The sequence below is a fragment of the Chroicocephalus ridibundus genome, chromosome 7 (genome assembly GCF_963924245.1).
Source record: "Chroicocephalus ridibundus chromosome 7, bChrRid1.1, whole genome shotgun sequence".
Classification (NCBI taxonomy): domain Eukaryota; kingdom Metazoa; phylum Chordata; class Aves; order Charadriiformes; family Laridae; genus Chroicocephalus; species Chroicocephalus ridibundus.
In genome coordinates this window covers 25,383,234-25,400,256 of record NC_086290.1, presented here as the reverse complement: position 1 = coordinate 25,400,256, position 17,023 = coordinate 25,383,234, and the positions used below count along the sequence as shown (strand labels likewise).

Below are 17,023 nucleotides of genomic sequence, written 5' to 3'. Positions count from 1 at the left end.
GGGAGGCGCTTCCCTCGGGCCGGGCCCGCCGCCGCCGCCGCCCCCCCCCAGCCCCTCTCTTCCCTCACGCCGAGCGGAACAAGGGCGCGCCCGCCGCTCCCTCTCTTTGTGTGAGCGCGAGCGCGCGCGGGCGGGCCCGACACACAGCGCGGAGGAGGGCGCCCGGCAGCGCGAGAGCGGGGCGGGCGGGCGGTTTGGAGCGCCGCCGCGGGGGCGGGAGGAAGGTGGAGTGAGGAGCGCCGGGCGGCGGCGGGTCGGGGGGGTGGGAAGGAAGGAGGGTGGCGGAGGAGGAGGATAATAATGATGGCGTGGTGTACGCGGCCGCTGGGCGGCCGGGAGGGCTGAGGGGAAGGAGGCGGCGGGACCCCCGCCCCCAGGTAGGCTGGCTCGGAAAGTTTGGGGCGAGGTGGCGGGGTGGCTTTGTGCCCCGCAGGCCCCGCGGAAGCCCCAACTTGGGGCCGAAACTTGCGGCTTCCCTCCCCGCCCCCCCCCATCCCGTTCCGGGCCCCTCAGCCTCGCCGAGCCGTGCTGCGTGCGGCGGGGTCCGGCCCGGGTCCAGCCTTCCCCGGCCCGGCAGGAAGGGCCGGGCGCTGCCCCCTCCCCCGCCGCCCGGCCCGGCCCGGCCCGGCCCGGCCCGGGACGGCCGTTGGCGGGAGGGGAGGGCGGGGGCGGCCGCGCCGCCGCATCCCCAGCCGCAGCCGCCAGGTCGGTGCCCGGGTGGGGGGTAGCGGCCGGGTCCCGGCGGACACAATGGGCTTTATCCCGCGGGGAGGTGTAGGGCGGCGGTGCCCAGCGCCGGTTTCGGATTCGTGTCACACGCTGGCGAGGCCCCGAGTTAATGCAAACTCTCCGTCTCTCCGCAGATGGCTCTCCGGAGACCGCCGTCCGCGCCGGGGATAACGTGGCCCGATGTGGCCGTTTGACGCGCTGTGATTTCTTTCTCTCCACCTAATACTCCCCTTTCAGTGCGAGCGGGCAGGCCGGCCGAGTGAAAGGCTGCTTTCCGGAGCCGCTCTGGGATCTGCCCTGCCTGGCGTTGGAGAGTGGAAGCTTTGTGCTTGCGAGCCGTCCTTCCCATTCTTCCTCAGGAGTCGGGACAGCTTTCTCTCTTGACAATGATGAAAACCGAAGGCAAAGGGGAAAGGACTTTAAGAAGTGCTTCTCCACACCGAAATGCCTATAAATCCGATTTCCATGCTATCAAATGCTCTTTTGATGGCGTAAACAATCCTGAGAACGCTTCCAACAAAACAGGCTTGCATCAGAAGCTGAGTACCTCTGCCAATGGGGGGGGAAATGACCCACACAGTCGAGGCAGAGCTGCCACTTATGGCAATAGAGTACACAAGATCAAAAATATGTTTCTGCAGATGGGAGGCTCTTCTTCCACACCCTCGTGTGAAAGCAGTCCACCTGCTGAGACCAAACTGATCAGCCGGGCCACAGCGGCAGAATACGGACCTTCTCCAGGTAGCCCATCTTTCCTCATTGTCCAAAAAAATAATCTTCTTAATACAAGTACCAGCCCCTGCGGCAGCCCTGTGGATTCGCTCTCTGTGCCTTCTGCTGCTGACAAGGTCATCCGTAGCAACGATGAGGCAGACTTGGACAAAGTTGCCCTGGCAGAAAAATTTTCGGAGACCAGGAAGCTATTTGAGAGAAATATAAAACAACGGAGCTCAGTGGACAGGTATTCGCCCAGCAAATGTGAAAAAAGTGAGGATAAGAGGAGACGTGGTTCAGCTTCTGATTGCAGCAATGTGGCAGACCACTTCAGTTTTAGTACAGAAGCAAGTCTTCCAGTTGCCCTGGAGAAAGTTGAAAATCAAGGTAATGAGGAGTTGAAGCAGCAACACATCAATAGTGCTTCCAAATCCTCCTTCCTGAATGCAGGGCCCATTTCTAGGAGGCTGGAAAGCTTTCTGGGTGACAGTGATACTGAAGAATCCAAAGAAATCTCCAAAAATGGTAGTCCTCCGAATGAGGACCCTTTGAGAGGCCACCACAGTTTGTATTCATCTGCTGTTGATGAAGGAGGTCCAGAGAAGGCTGCATCCGCCAAAGTGCTTGTGATCCTCAGAGATGAGCTGGGTGAGGCACTTGGAAAAGACAAAAGAGAGGAACAGGTACTTGAGAGAAGCCCCTGGGATATGGGCAGTATGCCTGGTCAGGAGGCTCAGCGGAGATCAGATGGTGTTCTCTCCCAGGTTTCACCCATGGAGGGCACTTGCGCAGAGCTGGTTGCACAAGATGAAACCTCAGGGCATGAAAAAGAAGGTTTGGAGAAAGATCATGTTGTTCAAGAGGATCAGTCGCTCCAACGTCAAGTACAGGAAGGGAAGAGGAGTGACTGCTCCTTGGAAGTGGTAGAAGAGTTCACGGAAGGCAGCAAGACCAGTTGGGAAAAAGAAAGAGATGGGATGTCTGTGAGAGATGATCCAGTAACACGAGTACAGGATGTTCTAGAGCAGGAAGGAGATACTGAAGAAGAGGAGCAAGTGGTGGGAAAGCAGAGCGAGAACTTCAGTGCTTATGGAATAGAGAATGCAGCTTTTGATGATGACAGGGATACAGAGCCAGAAAATCAAGGGCCTGAAGGCAAAGAAATTTTGGAGGGAGAGGAGGAGGAGGAGGAGTATATGTATGACAGTGAATATGAGGAGTTTCCTGGACTTTCTGAAGAGGAAGATCCTGAGCCAGACCGAAAAGTCAAGTTCTCAACAGCTCCTATCAAGGTAAGTACGCTTGAATTTTCTTTATTTTTTTTTATTGTTTTGCGGTAAAAAATGCCCAGGAAATAAATTTTTGTGGTGTTTTTTTCAAAGCTCTTAAAAACCCTTTGAAAAGTGTAAGTTTGTGGGTTTTATTCAAAACTGAGTAAGAGAGAAGTTAGAACTTCTCTCTTGTTCAGAAAATCTATAAATTAGTCACGAGTCATTTCTGAATCACAGCAGCTTCCTGAGATAGTCAGCATAGTGAAACACGTGAGATTTTACTTATTGGACGTTTTCAGGAACACTAAGCTTTTAGGAATAGATACCAACATATATCTTTAATACCTGCCTTTATTTGTTTAAAATTGAAGGAAGGATTTTTTCAGTTTTACTTTTTATACAAAAGTTTCAAAAAACCCAAACAAAACAACACGCACACCCCCCAAGAAAACTTTCAGATTTAACTTCAGACTTGTTTTCAGAGTTAACTTGAGAAAATATCAAATGACTGATTCCTGTTAATTAAGATTTTAGGATTCTCTCTAGTAATAACCATATATATGTTGGTTGGTTTTTTTATACTGACTTGGTGAACAAGCTGTAGGAGTGTTAGCATGAGCATTTTGGAGGTAGGAAGTTGCGGAAGTAGAAGTTACAGAGCAGACTGGATGATGAGGAGTACTGTAAGTCACAATGCTAACAAAAAGATTTAGGTGTCTGATCTTCCCTCACTAAAAATACCTGCAAAATAAGTCATTCCACAACTCAAACCATGTTTACCCATAGTCTTGTTGCAGACTTCAGTTATTCTAGTCCCTCTTAAAGTTTGAGAGGAGGATTGGGAGATGCAGATCAGAATGGAATGGGAGACTCTCCAGGCTTTCTTAAGCATAGTTCTCTTCTTCTGCTATTACATGAATGAAAAATATAATCTTTAATAAACAGCTTTTACACTTTGTTCATACAGAGTCAGGACTTGCTTTTACTCATCAGAGGGATGTAAAAATTCTGTTGACTCCTGTACTTCCTGCAGCACAGAGCTGTAATTTCCCAGTTTGCTAAACACACACCAGCGCCGTACCCCAGAAAATGTTTGGGGTGTGGTAAAATACAAGTTTTGTCGCATGTGGGTTTTTTTTTATAGTCTCTCCATAGCGAGGCTGACTTTATATGGCTTTCTTGTAGCTGATGCTGCTTTGGCGGTGACCTGGAGCGCCGAAGTGGGGGCGAGAGTGCCGCTATTGGAAACTGCATAACGAGCGTGATGAGGGCTGTGAGAGAGCCGGAGGGGCATCAGTCCATTTCCCCTTGCATTTGTGCACTGAGCATCTGAGGAAAAGTGCCCTGTAGAGTCGACTGCAAATGCGTGCTGGTTGAGTGACTGCTGGTTTTCTGCTGTAGGCAGGGTTTTACTGATCGTTGCTGCAATCCTACTGAAGCAGCGGCTGTAACAGACTTTTCCTGCCTTTGCTGCTATGTCTGTGCCAGACTTAGTTGAGAGCATTAGTAGAAATCTCAGTGCCAACTGCCACAGAAGCTCGCCTGTAGACAAAACTCAGGTTTTGGGAACTAGCACTGTTCAATTACAGCTGCTTCTTGGAAAGCCACAGGAACCGACCTGTACCAGATTATCCATTACAAAACAGAGAGATGAAGGGTTAGTAGCAACTGTTAGCCGTTTTCCATTAAAAATAACATAGTTCTTACCATAATGCCCCACTTGGATTGGCAGAACAAACTGTACTTAATAGCAATATGGTGAATTTTCTTTTTAAGGCCCTAAAATTGAAGCTTGTGATTCTTTTCTTCCTTGATGCTATTTCAGTGAAACTTGACTATATCTTTCCTGCAATGGGCGCAGAAATCTCTTTCTGTATGTCGTTTTCAATAGCTTTTTCCCCTCTGTTCCTCATGCCTAAGCAATGATTTCTTTCCCCTTGTCTGCCTTTTTGCTTCATATTTTCTATGATATTTTGTGGGAATGAGTCCTGCCTGGTACATGGTTTCTGGCTTCTGTGCTCTGTGAAATGAAGAATTCCAACTTTCTTTGCAATTGCCCAAAATTCTTTTTCATAACGTACCTTTAATATCTCATTAACTTTTTAGAAAAATCCCACTTCACCTCACAGACGAAATGTCTCTTGTTTGGCTTTATGTGTAGATTTTAGCGCATCTTAAATTGGAAGAGGAAAAAAAATAATCCTGAGTGGTAGCAAAAGATTATTCTTGGTCCCTGCCACAGCTTAGAGCGGTGCCGTAGTGAGAAATGTCTCCTAGTAGCTTCTTTTCTTCAGCTTTATTTAGACTAGTAAGTTTGACTGAAATGTGAGGGCTGTTCCAGGCATCCATAGCCACGAGAGGAGAAGGTCTGTGTTTCTCCTCCTCTGAAATGCTCCTGAGGGAGGCCAGGCTGGCCTTGGCATTCTCGCTGTTTTCCCTCTGCGCTTCTGTAGTGATTATAAAGAAACCGTCGCTGTCTTTCACAGTGGCTGTTTAGCAGGTGTCTGATAAAGTTGGAGAATTGAAAACATTCAGAAAGTGTTTGGGTAAGAAAAAGCACGTTCTCAGATTGTCAGGGTTCTGCTGTGATGGAGCTCTGACCATTGTACGGGATAGACCCAGAAGGGAAGCTGGAGATGTGTGTAGGTGATGGATATAACTTACACAAAGACCAGCATTTATGCTGCAGCAGCAAAGAGAACTTGGTTAATATCTCTGTTGCAAAGTTTGTAGTCGGTTGTAAGATTGGCAAAGCTTTTGAGTAAAAGAAGGTGACTGCGGAGCTCCCGGGGGATGTATAAGGCAGCTAATGCTGTTAGCACTGCATCTGACCCATGCTGGAGGTCTGTAATTGTTGACATCTGTAGTGGGGCTTAAGAACATAATTTGATCTGATAATTTCAGGAAAGGTGGAACATAATTACGCAAATATTCTGTTATTTTGAGTTGCCCTGTGCCTGTGGAAATAAGCGTAGCTGAGACTGTTTAAAATAAACGTTTCAATTTTGGAGAAGCTGGTGGTAAATGACGTCTGGGAAGATTTCTTACTTGCCATGGGTGACCCAACTCTTTGAGTCCTGCTGCTGTTTGATCTCTGCAGACCTTACGGAACGTTATGTCTCGGTTGCTTGTTTTTCCCGCAGTAGTGAAGAGAGTGATACTGTACAGTTATTAGCAGAACTTCACAGACTGGGTTTGTGTTATGGTACCTGAGCTATTTTTAGTCCCTTGTTGCCGCATATGAAGCCAGTGAGGAATGTAAAGCACACTCAGCTGTCCAAAGTATTTGCAAGGGAGCTGAATTTGTCTTTGTCCTGAAGTTTTCTGAATAAACTGTGTAAACAGTCCACATTACAGACAGTGCAAATACCACATCAGGTACTGACAACACCACTGTGCTGTCATCCCTTTATATTTCACTTTGCTTTTGTAATGTAGAGATTAAACTCACTTTCAATTATGTGATTACCTTGAAAGGCTTTAATTAACATAAATGTAATGACTGCTGTTTGACACTTGTAATTTTGAAACTTTCCATTGGGAAAACAAATGCCTATTTCCAAATTGACGACTTGATATGATTTTACCTCTGACTGTGTCAAACTTTGTCCTCGAAACCTTTAATAGCTCTGTGACTAACTTCTGCAACCATTTATGATCTTCGGGAATTCTGTAGCTCAGGTAAACTGAAAAGGTAGTGCAGCTGCTATTTGCTTCCGTAAGTCTGTTTAATTAGCAGCGTTATCCAGTTTATATTGCATGGGAGTGTCTGTTCCCAGCTTTTTGTGAATAATACTTTCTTTTAGGATTGGCAAGAACACAGTTTAAAAAAACCAAACAAAACCCAAACCTTTCATAAAGACTTTACTTTTCTATTTGTCACAGTTGAGCAGAAGTTTAAACTTACTTCTTAAATAAGGAAACTGAAAGCGGTTTCATAGCTTGTGTGTTTTCCTGAGCAGCCAAGTATGAGCTGCTCCTGAGAGAATATGGAAATCCTTCCTAGGATTGCTGTTTGTCCTGCACATCGGAATAGAGCTGTTTTATGTATAGCTGGGACACAAACGGTAATCGTGTTCAGACTGGCATACTCTTCAATCTTTTTAGTACAGAGCTGATTACTGGGGAAGTTAATGAAGCAGCAAATGAGGATACATTTGAATTAGATTTCCTGTATAACGGCGTGTCTGTAAATGCTTACCACTTTCAGGAGATGCACAATTTTTCTAGGTCAATGTGTAGTCTCCTGAACGTTGTTTTAGCAAAATGTTGCAGAGTAGTGCCTCAGCTTCATACAGCTCAAAAATCAATCAGAGGATGTAACTTCTATACTTAGGATATCATACACAGAAAGGCATACAAAATACAACAACCGGTGGAAGATGCCCAAACCCTGGCATTTCTTCAGTAATTAGAGAATTGATGACTGCATAAATGGTCAATTGTTTGTCAGCCATTGGTCAAGCACTTCAGTAAAATACTTCTGTGGAACAACTATGTGACGTGGATGTAGGTTCATCTAGGGAAACAGAGATTTGATTTGGGAGTAGATTTAAACAGAATTGACTTGTATGTGGGAAGTCATCTGCTTTTTTTTCTTGCCACAAATAATTAATGTAAGTGTGTTTCCATTGTGCTTTGTTCAGGATCTTTTGCAATGACAGTTTGTTGTAACTCAGATTTTAATTGTTTTGAAGCTCTGTTGTATCACTTGCATCAACATTACAATGTTGGTAGCTTAACGTCGTAGCAACTGTTCTTCATATTTTTATCTCAAACTTAAACTCTCCACAGTACCTTTCAATGATTTTTCACAAAAAGTAACCCTGTTGTATTCTGTCTGCATCTGAGAGTATGGCATTTCCTGCTGGCTAACTTAACAGTAGGAGATGTTAAAAACATGGAGGAAGAAGATACATATTTTCACACGTGTGAAAATTTTCTTATTTAGGTGGGGGAAGGCTTCCTCTTTTGAGGAAAGATAATCTTTAAACTCTTACTGAAATGCCAGTTTTCATGAAAGTTAAACGTTTATTAAGCCTAAATACATTCAATTCCGTCTATAGATTTACCTGGTTTTAGAAAGCTCCGTATCCAGTATTTATGATGCCTTTCTGGTCCTTGTTATGTTTTGATTCCGTGACCTTTGTTCAGCTCTCCTGAAAGAAGCACTTTCAGCTCGAGCTTTCTTTGGCTTTTTTTTTTTTTTTAATCATACATCTTCTGTTTGGATTTTTAGGAAATATTCGATATGTAAGTTTTACAATGGTAGATTGATTGGCATTTGGAGAGTTTTTGGATGAGAGTACGGTGCAAGGGTATGGTGCTGTAGGGCAGAAATCTAAACAGAATGGAAAAAGTAAAAAAAAAAAGCTTTTTATGCACTGGCTCACTGCTGAACCAGCATGACTCTTTACATTAACACCTCAGTGTATTTTTAACCAAATGCGGTTATATGACATACCAGCTGCCCTGTTTGATCTGCTTGAGGATGCTGTAAAACTATAGACAAATGAGAGAATGCTGAGGTTATGGGTGCCAGGTGAGGTGACACTGAGGATCACCTCTCCGTCCTTGCTCCTTTTTCAGTCCCTCTTAACTTTCTAGCAGTTCCTCTTGGATTTGAGAGGGAAATCCAGGGAAAGAGGGAAGAGAGAGATATTTTGAAAGGTATTTTTAAAATACTGCTTGGTTTGCGGACAAATTAGCACGTGTATCAGAGTTGCAGATTTGTGCCCTCGCCGATGGCAGGGCTGCAGCTTTAGTTTAAGTTACTTGTTCTTTTTGACATAATGTTAGGTGATAACGACGAATGTCCCGCCTGTGCTGTGTTTTGCTCTGAGAATAGCTGTGGGGAACAGGAGGGGGGAATTTTTATTGAGTATTAAAGCGTTATTCCAAAAGGCATCATGCAAAGTTCTTTAGATTTATTTCTCAATCATTTTCCTCCATCACCCTCTGATGTGTCTTGGTATAGTGAGACGATCCTCCTGTCCAGACCTAGATCATTGCTAGTATTACTGCAGATTAGTTAATTGAGTTGCTCTGGTATGGCAGGGTTATCTTGTTGTTTCTTCTTATGGCCTTTAGAAAACAGCCAGGTGGACCAGTTTTGTCTTCATTGTTATCCTTTTGAAGTTTCTATCACCAATTTGCTTGCTATTTAGATTTGGTCAGGTCAAAATTTTTGTTTTGGTGAATACTAAATAAATACACATATCTAAACCTTTGGATTGCCAGGCATGCATTGGTGGTACCAAGACACGTGTGAAGCTTATGGATGACCGTAATTGAATCACTTTCTTTATATACAAAATCTTTCAGGAGCAAGGATTTTTGGGGGGTGCCCTCCCTTTGTTGTGAGTAGTTTTTTGCCTCTTCTGGTCATATCCTGTTTGTTTGGAGTCTTTCCGTCTCTTTGTGAGTGAGAGAGCAGTGCCACTCCAGCTGAGACAGTGGAGTGCCAGCAGGTCCCAGCAGAGCTTCCGTGGAGGGAGAAGGTGGATTGTCTCTCAACTTCTGCTGTGAATGTTTGAAATGAAATCAAATCAGTGCACCAAATCTGAATGGATGCTTTTCTCTGTCTTCAGTGTTCCTTACACTGGGATTTAAAAATGAAATACCTGAAAGTGAAAGGGTGTTTCTCCTTCTGGAGTCGATAGCATAACCTGGCTGAAAGAGATACCGTGCTGGCTTTCTTGCTCCCTGGCTGGCTTCAGTGCCTTTGCTACCGCAAGTGAAATACAGAACTGGAGAATAAATTTTACAGGTTTCCTTGAGAACTAAATAGAGAATATTGAGACTGGTAAAAAACTGTTTTATTTATGATGAAATTGTCTGTATGAAATTGTCTGTGCTGTGGATCTGAAGCAAGGTTGCACTTATGCCTTTATTTAAACTGATTGGGTTGGAGTTTTTGATTTAAGTCATGCACAGCTACAGGATCAAGTGCATAAGTGTGCGCAGCACATAAGTGTGCCTGTCCATCTCTTTGGTAACAAAAACATTGGGTGTAATGGCCTATAATATTAATCTGTTCAACAGTTACCAACCATTCTGAATACTTTTCGAAGGAAGAGTTAAAGTGTAAGTAAGTGGTTAAAAAAAAAAAAGTAGGCAAGGTATTTCTGTTTGCCGATTAAAGGATTCGATAGCATGAATTGACTTAAATATCAGGCACAGTAACCTTTCACTTAAAATATAACAAGTAGTGGTAATAAAATACTAATCGTGTAGCTTTCAGAAACAGGGAAGAGTGCGGGTAGCGGTAGTGAGATGTCCTCTTTAACTGAAGAGGGAGATTGCACGAGTAAACTGTGAAGTGTACATTATACTTCAGGCCTCCTTCAGTGCTGCTGTTTCAGGTGATTATTCATGTTTGCCTGGGCACTTCATGTTTTGCCGGGCATCGCAAAGGTGATCCGTTTGGAGAGCTGAGACCGTTCACTACTAGATAACTTTCCCTGAGCTGTAACTTGTGTTTTGAATGGATGGCGTTATCGAGTGCCAGTAATCTCACCTGCTCAAAGTAAGAGCGGTGTTTCAGAAGAAAGAGTACGCAGGTGGTGCGGTCATTGCTTGGGATGGTGTCCAGGCAGGGGCTCAGGGACACTTTGCTGCCTCTCTCGGCTGTTAGGGGTCACTGGCGTGAGGCTTTCCAACAAATACTGCAATATTACAGGGGAATTTTAAAGAGATGGTGGTATTGCTTCTGTCCCAGTTAGTTGGGAGCCCTTCCGGGCAGTTATTGATTTCTTAATCTTACTGTTTAATTACTTTTTTTAATGTTCTGCTTTTGATCAGGCACAAACAAATCTATCTACTAGAAATGAATATGGGAGTGCAGGTCTTTGGACTGTGTTTTATGACTCCGTAGTCATCTAATTCACTAAGTGTTTGCGTGAGTGTTTGCCCTCTAACAAAATTAACATCCTGCTGAAACTAACGTAGCTCTTAAGTAGAGGTTTTTATGTACGGCTAAGAGTTTGAATGAAGCAAGGTCATTGTTGTTCTTCTGGGATAGCACTAAGATGATATAATGGAGATGTTTTAGTTCTGCACAGTAACGGGAACTGAACGGTAGGATCTTTTGGACAGTAGGCTGCCTTGGGTTTCTTTCAGTGCTGATCTTGATGATGTTGATATTCACATCTTCATAGAAGGAGGCAAACTGAGCTTTGCATTCACAAAGTGATTCGTTTTCCTGGTGTGAAGGATGCAGTTCATTCTGTCTCCAAATAAATATATTTGCTGTCTAAGGACTAAGTATATATTTGAAAATTCCTGGTTATGTATCTTAACAATTTCATTAAAAAAATATTTAAAAAATTCATCCATCTGTCAGAACTTTTCTGGATTAAAATTATTTTTATTCATTCTAAGGAAAAGAGGCCTTGAGTGTAAAAAGAAATCCTTTTGTTAAGTAGCAGGGTTCTTCATCATTTATTAGCTTGACAGGATCCAGAAGTTATTAATCTTAGCTTAACCTTCTGGATTTATAACAAGCTGTGGTAAAAGGCTTGTGAAATTCACATGGTTTGCACAGTAAAATTTATCTGGTTTCTCCTATGTTGAGACAATAACTTGTGTTTACTAAAGCATATCTTTTAAAAATACCACTTGTGCGCTAATAATTTTACAATCTGTGGCTAGCGGTGGCTTCTAAATAGTAAGATTAGAATTTCTTTTGTCCCTAATGTGTTTGATTCAGTGCCTAAACCCTGCCAGGCACAGTGCAGGGATGAACTGTGTTTAGCTTTCTCATCAATCTTCTAAACTGTGTAACTTGTAACTTATATTATTTGTTATACGCATTTCAACAGTGTTTAACGTTACTTTTGCTACTTGGCAAGAACAACTTGCTGAGCAGTTCTGTGTTTTCTGTATCAGTATCAACAATTTTACTGTTTCCGTCTCATAAAAGATGAATACCTTGTTATGATTCCGCATGTACACAATAAAAATTTCTGTCTTTTGCCCTTGACTCTTTGGCCATGGTTTTCTTAACGTGCTCTTGCTTCTCTTTTTGTTATTGCTGTGTTTGGCTTCTGGTCATATATCTGTTTTGCATTTCCTCTGTTCTTTGTAAATTCATGTTTTTTTCCTCAAAATTATTTTTCTGAAGTCAGGGTGGGTATTTCTTACTATTTCGAAATGGGTCTATCCTGTCTTAATTGTTATAGTTTTTAGAATAAACATTCTTACACACTTGTCGTCTGTCACTAATAGAAAAGTATGAATTCTTTCTCTTAGTGGATTAGTCAGAATTGATTTAAGATAGGTTTTTCTTAAAAAGCTAGTGTGCATAAATATTAGTAGTATTCATTTGCATAGATGTGTTTGTGCTAGATCATATGTACACTTATAAAGAAGCAAATGACTTTTTTTTGTGCCCCAATGTTTGATTTGTTCTCAAGAACTCAAATATTCTCATTAACAAGTTATCATTTGACCAATCATGAACTTCGTTTTTATTATTAGCTTAAAAATCATCTTATTATAACTTGACTACAGTTTGAGAGAGACTGATTTTTCTGTTGAGATGGAAAGGAACCAGACTAGACTGGTCTTGTTCCAAAGGGACAATAAATAACGTTTCATGAAGTGCTTCTGCTTCGTGTCCTGTTGACTGATGCGAGGAGGTAGATTAATTTAAAGCACTTAGCCACCTTTTTTTTTGATAAAAGGATAAGGATAAAGGATAAGGTGAGGATACTTGAGACCATTTGGATGTCTTTCTTTGTCTATTTTGCAGATTTTTCTGTAAAGTTTATGGAGGGCAGATCCTGTAAGTGCAGCCCTTCGCATCTTTCCGTGTCCAGTTGTTGCCCACTGGTGCCTGTATGATAGTCCCAAGGAGTTTATCAGTTTATTTGCCTTTGTGCAAGACTTAGGGAGAACAACTTTTGAGGAAGGTTCTTTTACTGGGGGAAACATAAGACTTCCGAGAGTGGTTTCTTCCTTCCCTTTCAGCCAAGTGGATCTAATCTTGCTTACTTACTGGACTGCTATATGGCACTTACTGGACTGCTATATGGCCGTGCCATGTTTCTGGAGTAGCTGTTTTGCAGGATTTGGCGAAGAGGTTGTGAAACTGCCCTCCAGCTGTAGCCTGGAGGTGAAGCATTAAGCTCCCCATGGGGAGCTTAATTTTGTAATTTTAAATTATATTTATAATATAAAATTTATAATTTTAAATTATAAATACTGACTTATACGAGTTGCTTTTTGGTAGTCTTGTTTCAATGCCCATTTTCCTGTGTCTGAGGCTACTGCCATGCAGAGCTGACACCATATGCTAGCGGATGTAAATGCACCAGGAAAATGTTAAATACAGCTAATTACAGTTAATTCTGTCTTATTTGCGTGATTGCAGTTACCTGTCTAGGTAGTCTTTGTGGGAAAATGCAAAAGTTGCAAAAACTTCGTAGGCCAGTGTAAATTAACTTTGTGTCAGCACTACATGTTCTTGATTAGGGAGATGGCCGCTGCAGCTGCAGTCCATAACTGGTTTTTATCATACAGTGATGTGGAGTAAAACACTCGGTGCCTGCAAAAACTTAAGCAGATAAACCTTGGTTTTCAGATACATGGGGTGTGTTTTTTTTTTTTCTTTTTTTTCCTAACTTAGGAATTTAAATACAATTAATGAACATGCTAATAAGAAAACGCTGTTACATGTAGCTCATTCTTCCTTTCTAGATTTCTGTCTTAATTCGTGTTTTTTGTTTATCTTTTATTTTTAACAGTTTAGAATTCAGCTAGAGTGATTACTAAAAATAGTAATGTATGTAACAAGGCATTTCCTTTTCCTGGGAAACTGTGATTCCCTTGCAAAATCAGAAACCCACATCTGTTTGAAGCATTGCAATTGGCAGATGGTGTGTGGTGGGGGGAGGGAAGAAGAGAGGAAGAAGGATTTGGGGGAATGTAGTCCAAAAAAAAAAAAAATTCACACTATATCAAAGAGGAGATGACTGATTTCCATGACTTACTACTTCTAACTATTTGGTGCACTTACAACACAAAAAGTGTTTAAGGAATTGTTTTGAAACTTCTAAAATGTTACTTCTGAGCAAGTTGGAAACTGTCTTACATCAGCAGTATTTATTAAATTGATAGTTGTTTAAAAAATTGGATCCCTGAAATCACTAATTTCCTTACTGCTTTTCATGTTTGGAAGGGGGTGTCAAAGCACTAAAAAAAGTTTTCTGCTACCTTTCTTAGGTTTTTAGTACTTACTCAAATGAAGACTACGATAGACGTAATGAAGAAGTTGACCCTGTGGCAGCCTCAGCTGAGTATGAACTGGAGAAAAGGGTGGAAAAAATGGAAGTGTTTCCTGTGGAAATTGAAAAAGGTGCAAATCAAACCCTGAATGTTTGAAAGAGACACTGTACACACAGAAGAAAACAACTTTAAATTGTATTTTCCCTGAATTTAGGTCTTGAATTTTTGAATGTGTGTTCAGGCTTCCATTTGTGGCTAGTTCTGTTGAATTTAGTGCATGTTAACTGGACAGGCCTCTCCTAAGTGCAAGTGGTCATACTAAATAGTGAGTCAGGAACGCTACATTACTGAGTGACAGATCTGCACCAAAATGTATACATTTCATAAATCTTGCTGTCTTCTCCAGATACCATGAAGCTTTGAATCTAACAGGCAATCATAATTATAGAACAAAAAGGCTTCAAGTAGTATCTAGATAGAAAATACGTTGTTGTCTTTTTTTCTTTTTTCTTTCTTTTTTCTTTTTTTTTAAGTGAATTTTCATCTCTCTTGTGTGGAAGGACTTGGAATGCTTTGAAACAGCTCACTACTGCTAAGTGTTACATCTTGTCTTATGCAGCTAACGTTAGATTTCTGAATCCCTTAGGTGACAGTGGTCTGGGCATCAGTATTATTGGAATGGGAGTTGGTGCTGATCAGGGACTGGAAAAACTAGGTATTTTCGTAAAAACGATAACAGATGGGGGAGCTGCTCAGAGGGACGGACGGTGAGTTTTTCATTGAATTGATTACGCTTTTTACAAATTTCTAACTGAGCCCAGTCATTTTCATTGGATATGCTGGATACTGTGAATAAAAGTACAGAAGCTGAATGCAGCTGAACAAATACTACTTTCCTGCTTTATATTAATTTTTTTAAAAACAGGTCTTGTTTAATGTAGGACGTTTTTGCAAAATAAGCATAGATCTGCTTGCAGCATATATGAGAAAAGCTTAGAATTGGCCCACGTGTAAAAGTGCCACAAAATCATGTTGTCGCCCCAGGACACCAATCATTGTGTAGATAGTATAAAAAATATAAAGACAAATACCGTGTAAATTTTCATTGGTGATCTCCATCGTAACTGAGGATCAGGAGATTGGTTTTAAGCAATGAATTTCTTAGGACTCGGAATTTCTCATTATAAATACTAGTGAGTTTTAAGTGATACTTGTCATGTCAAAAATCTATCAAGCCAAAATGTTTCTATTGAACTGGTAGCTAAGCTTTTATTTATTTTGCAGAATTCAAGTAAATGATCAGATTGTTGAGGTTGATGGCATAAGTCTAGTGGGAGTTACTCAGTTCTTTGCAGCCACTGTATTAAAAAACACCAAAGGCACAGTGAGGTATGTATGTTTTCTGTGAAATGATACTTTCTTTTTTGTTGTGTTTCATTAATGGAGAATACAAAACCGTAACCTGAAAGTTTTACAAAGGTGACGTGGAAGGTGACAATGTAGCAAACCTAATTTCTTAAGCATATCTTAAGCTTTTTGCTGCAAGGTAATTTGTTTTTCTTCTGTAGGTTTCTGATTGGGAGAGAGAAGCCAGGGACTCAGAGTGAAGTAGCCCGCCTCATCAGTGAGACCTTAGAGCAAGAGAGATGCCTGTATGAGCAGCACTATGTTCATGATGACACAGAGCAGGTGAAACATCGTACATACTTACATATTCTGAAAAGTACATGATTACTGCTACATGCAGTAACTTCTGCAAATGGAGTAAATGTTTTTTGAATCAAGTTGAAGCAAAAAAAGTATAAAACAGGCAACTTGTTAAAAATGGAAAATACAAACCTCATACATTGCTATTATCAAGACACATGATTATCTGAACTTGCTATACTTGCAATTTATCAATAATCCAAAAGATATTTTTAAGTATCAGCTGTCTCTGATTGTTTTATGCATGGCTTAGCTCTCTTTTGCGGCACTTTGATGACAGTGTTTGCTTTAAAGCTTATCCTAGGTATAAGAAACTAAAAAGGAATAATAACTAGTTGAGAAAAGGTTTGCATCTGTTTGGATTCCTTGGTTGTGGGCTTTTGTAATTGCTGCTGCCATAATGCAGAATGTGTGTGTGTGTTACAGAATGTCATGATTTTCCTGTTTTGTCAGGACGATGACTATGATGACGATGACGATACATATGAGTCACATTTACATGGAAAATCTGTAGAAGTTTTTGATCTTCCTGAAAACGAAGATATAGGTTTATCACTGGATATGGATTCAGCACAGTCACTTCTTAAATTTAAAGAGGTGTGGTAGCAGTTTCTTAAATATTCTTTGTGATGCACTGGAGAGCACCTGAACTTCATAAGATTTGGATATAATCTCCTTCATATCCCTCTCGTTGTGGTTTTGGGTTTGTTTTCCCAACATAGCCAATAAATCTGTCTGGTAAATGTCCCTTGAACTGTAGCTTTTCTGTAGTTTTCTGATCCCAGCTTCCCTATATGTACTTATATTAAATGGACCTTTGATTTAAATTAAATAAGTCCTTGGAAACGGGCATTGGAACCCAACACCACCTCCCTCCTTGTGCTGTTGAACATTGCATTAAATAGACATGATGCTTGTCTTAGTTCTTCTTTGGCCCATTGGACTTCACATTTATGTGCTGCATAGTAGAATGGCTTTAGCTGGGGGGGTGTTGTGGTCAGATGTTCTTTAAGAAGACAAGAAAAACACATCTGGGCCTCTTTGGCAGATTTAAGTCCCTGTCATTTTCACTCTGGAGGAGAAAATTATACTGCAAATAAACTGTTTTGTCAGATGCCATTTGTGCCTCCATCAGCTTATTTTTATAAAGCATCAGTATTTTGCAGACCTCTTTTTGCTCTCTTGATAACATTGCATGTATTTTGCAGACCTCAGTTCGCTCTCTTGATAACATTGATGATGTCATTGAGGAAATTGAAATTTCAGGCTATTGATCACTAGAGAACATTTATGGTTTTTCTAGGATAGAACACATAGCAGCAGGCTACAGCATCTTTTTATAAGCGCTATATTTACTTGGGATACAATTAAAT

At 41.4% G+C, this 17,023-nt stretch overlaps 1 protein-coding gene across 4 annotated transcripts in view; it reads left to right on the top strand.

Annotated features, from left to right (window-relative positions):
• The first annotated feature begins 229 nt into the window (after positions 1-229).
• The window catches only part of LOC134518243 (neurabin-1-like), a 42,932-nt gene continuing 26,138 nt past the window's right edge, over positions 230-17,023 (top strand). For all 4 annotated transcript variants that reach the window (XM_063340747.1, XM_063340745.1, XM_063340746.1 and 1 more), the window contains exons 1-7: positions 230-377; positions 864-2,735; positions 13,941-14,073; positions 14,590-14,710; positions 15,228-15,332; positions 15,512-15,632; positions 16,104-16,247. In XM_063340747.1, the coding sequence (XP_063196817.1) occupies positions 1,116-2,735; positions 13,941-14,073; positions 14,590-14,710; positions 15,228-15,332; positions 15,512-15,632; positions 16,104-16,247 (2,244 nt within the window). In that variant the 5' untranslated portion in view covers positions 230-377; positions 864-1,115. The remainder of the gene's footprint in view (positions 378-863; positions 2,736-13,940; positions 14,074-14,589; positions 14,711-15,227; positions 15,333-15,511; positions 15,633-16,103; positions 16,248-17,023) is intronic.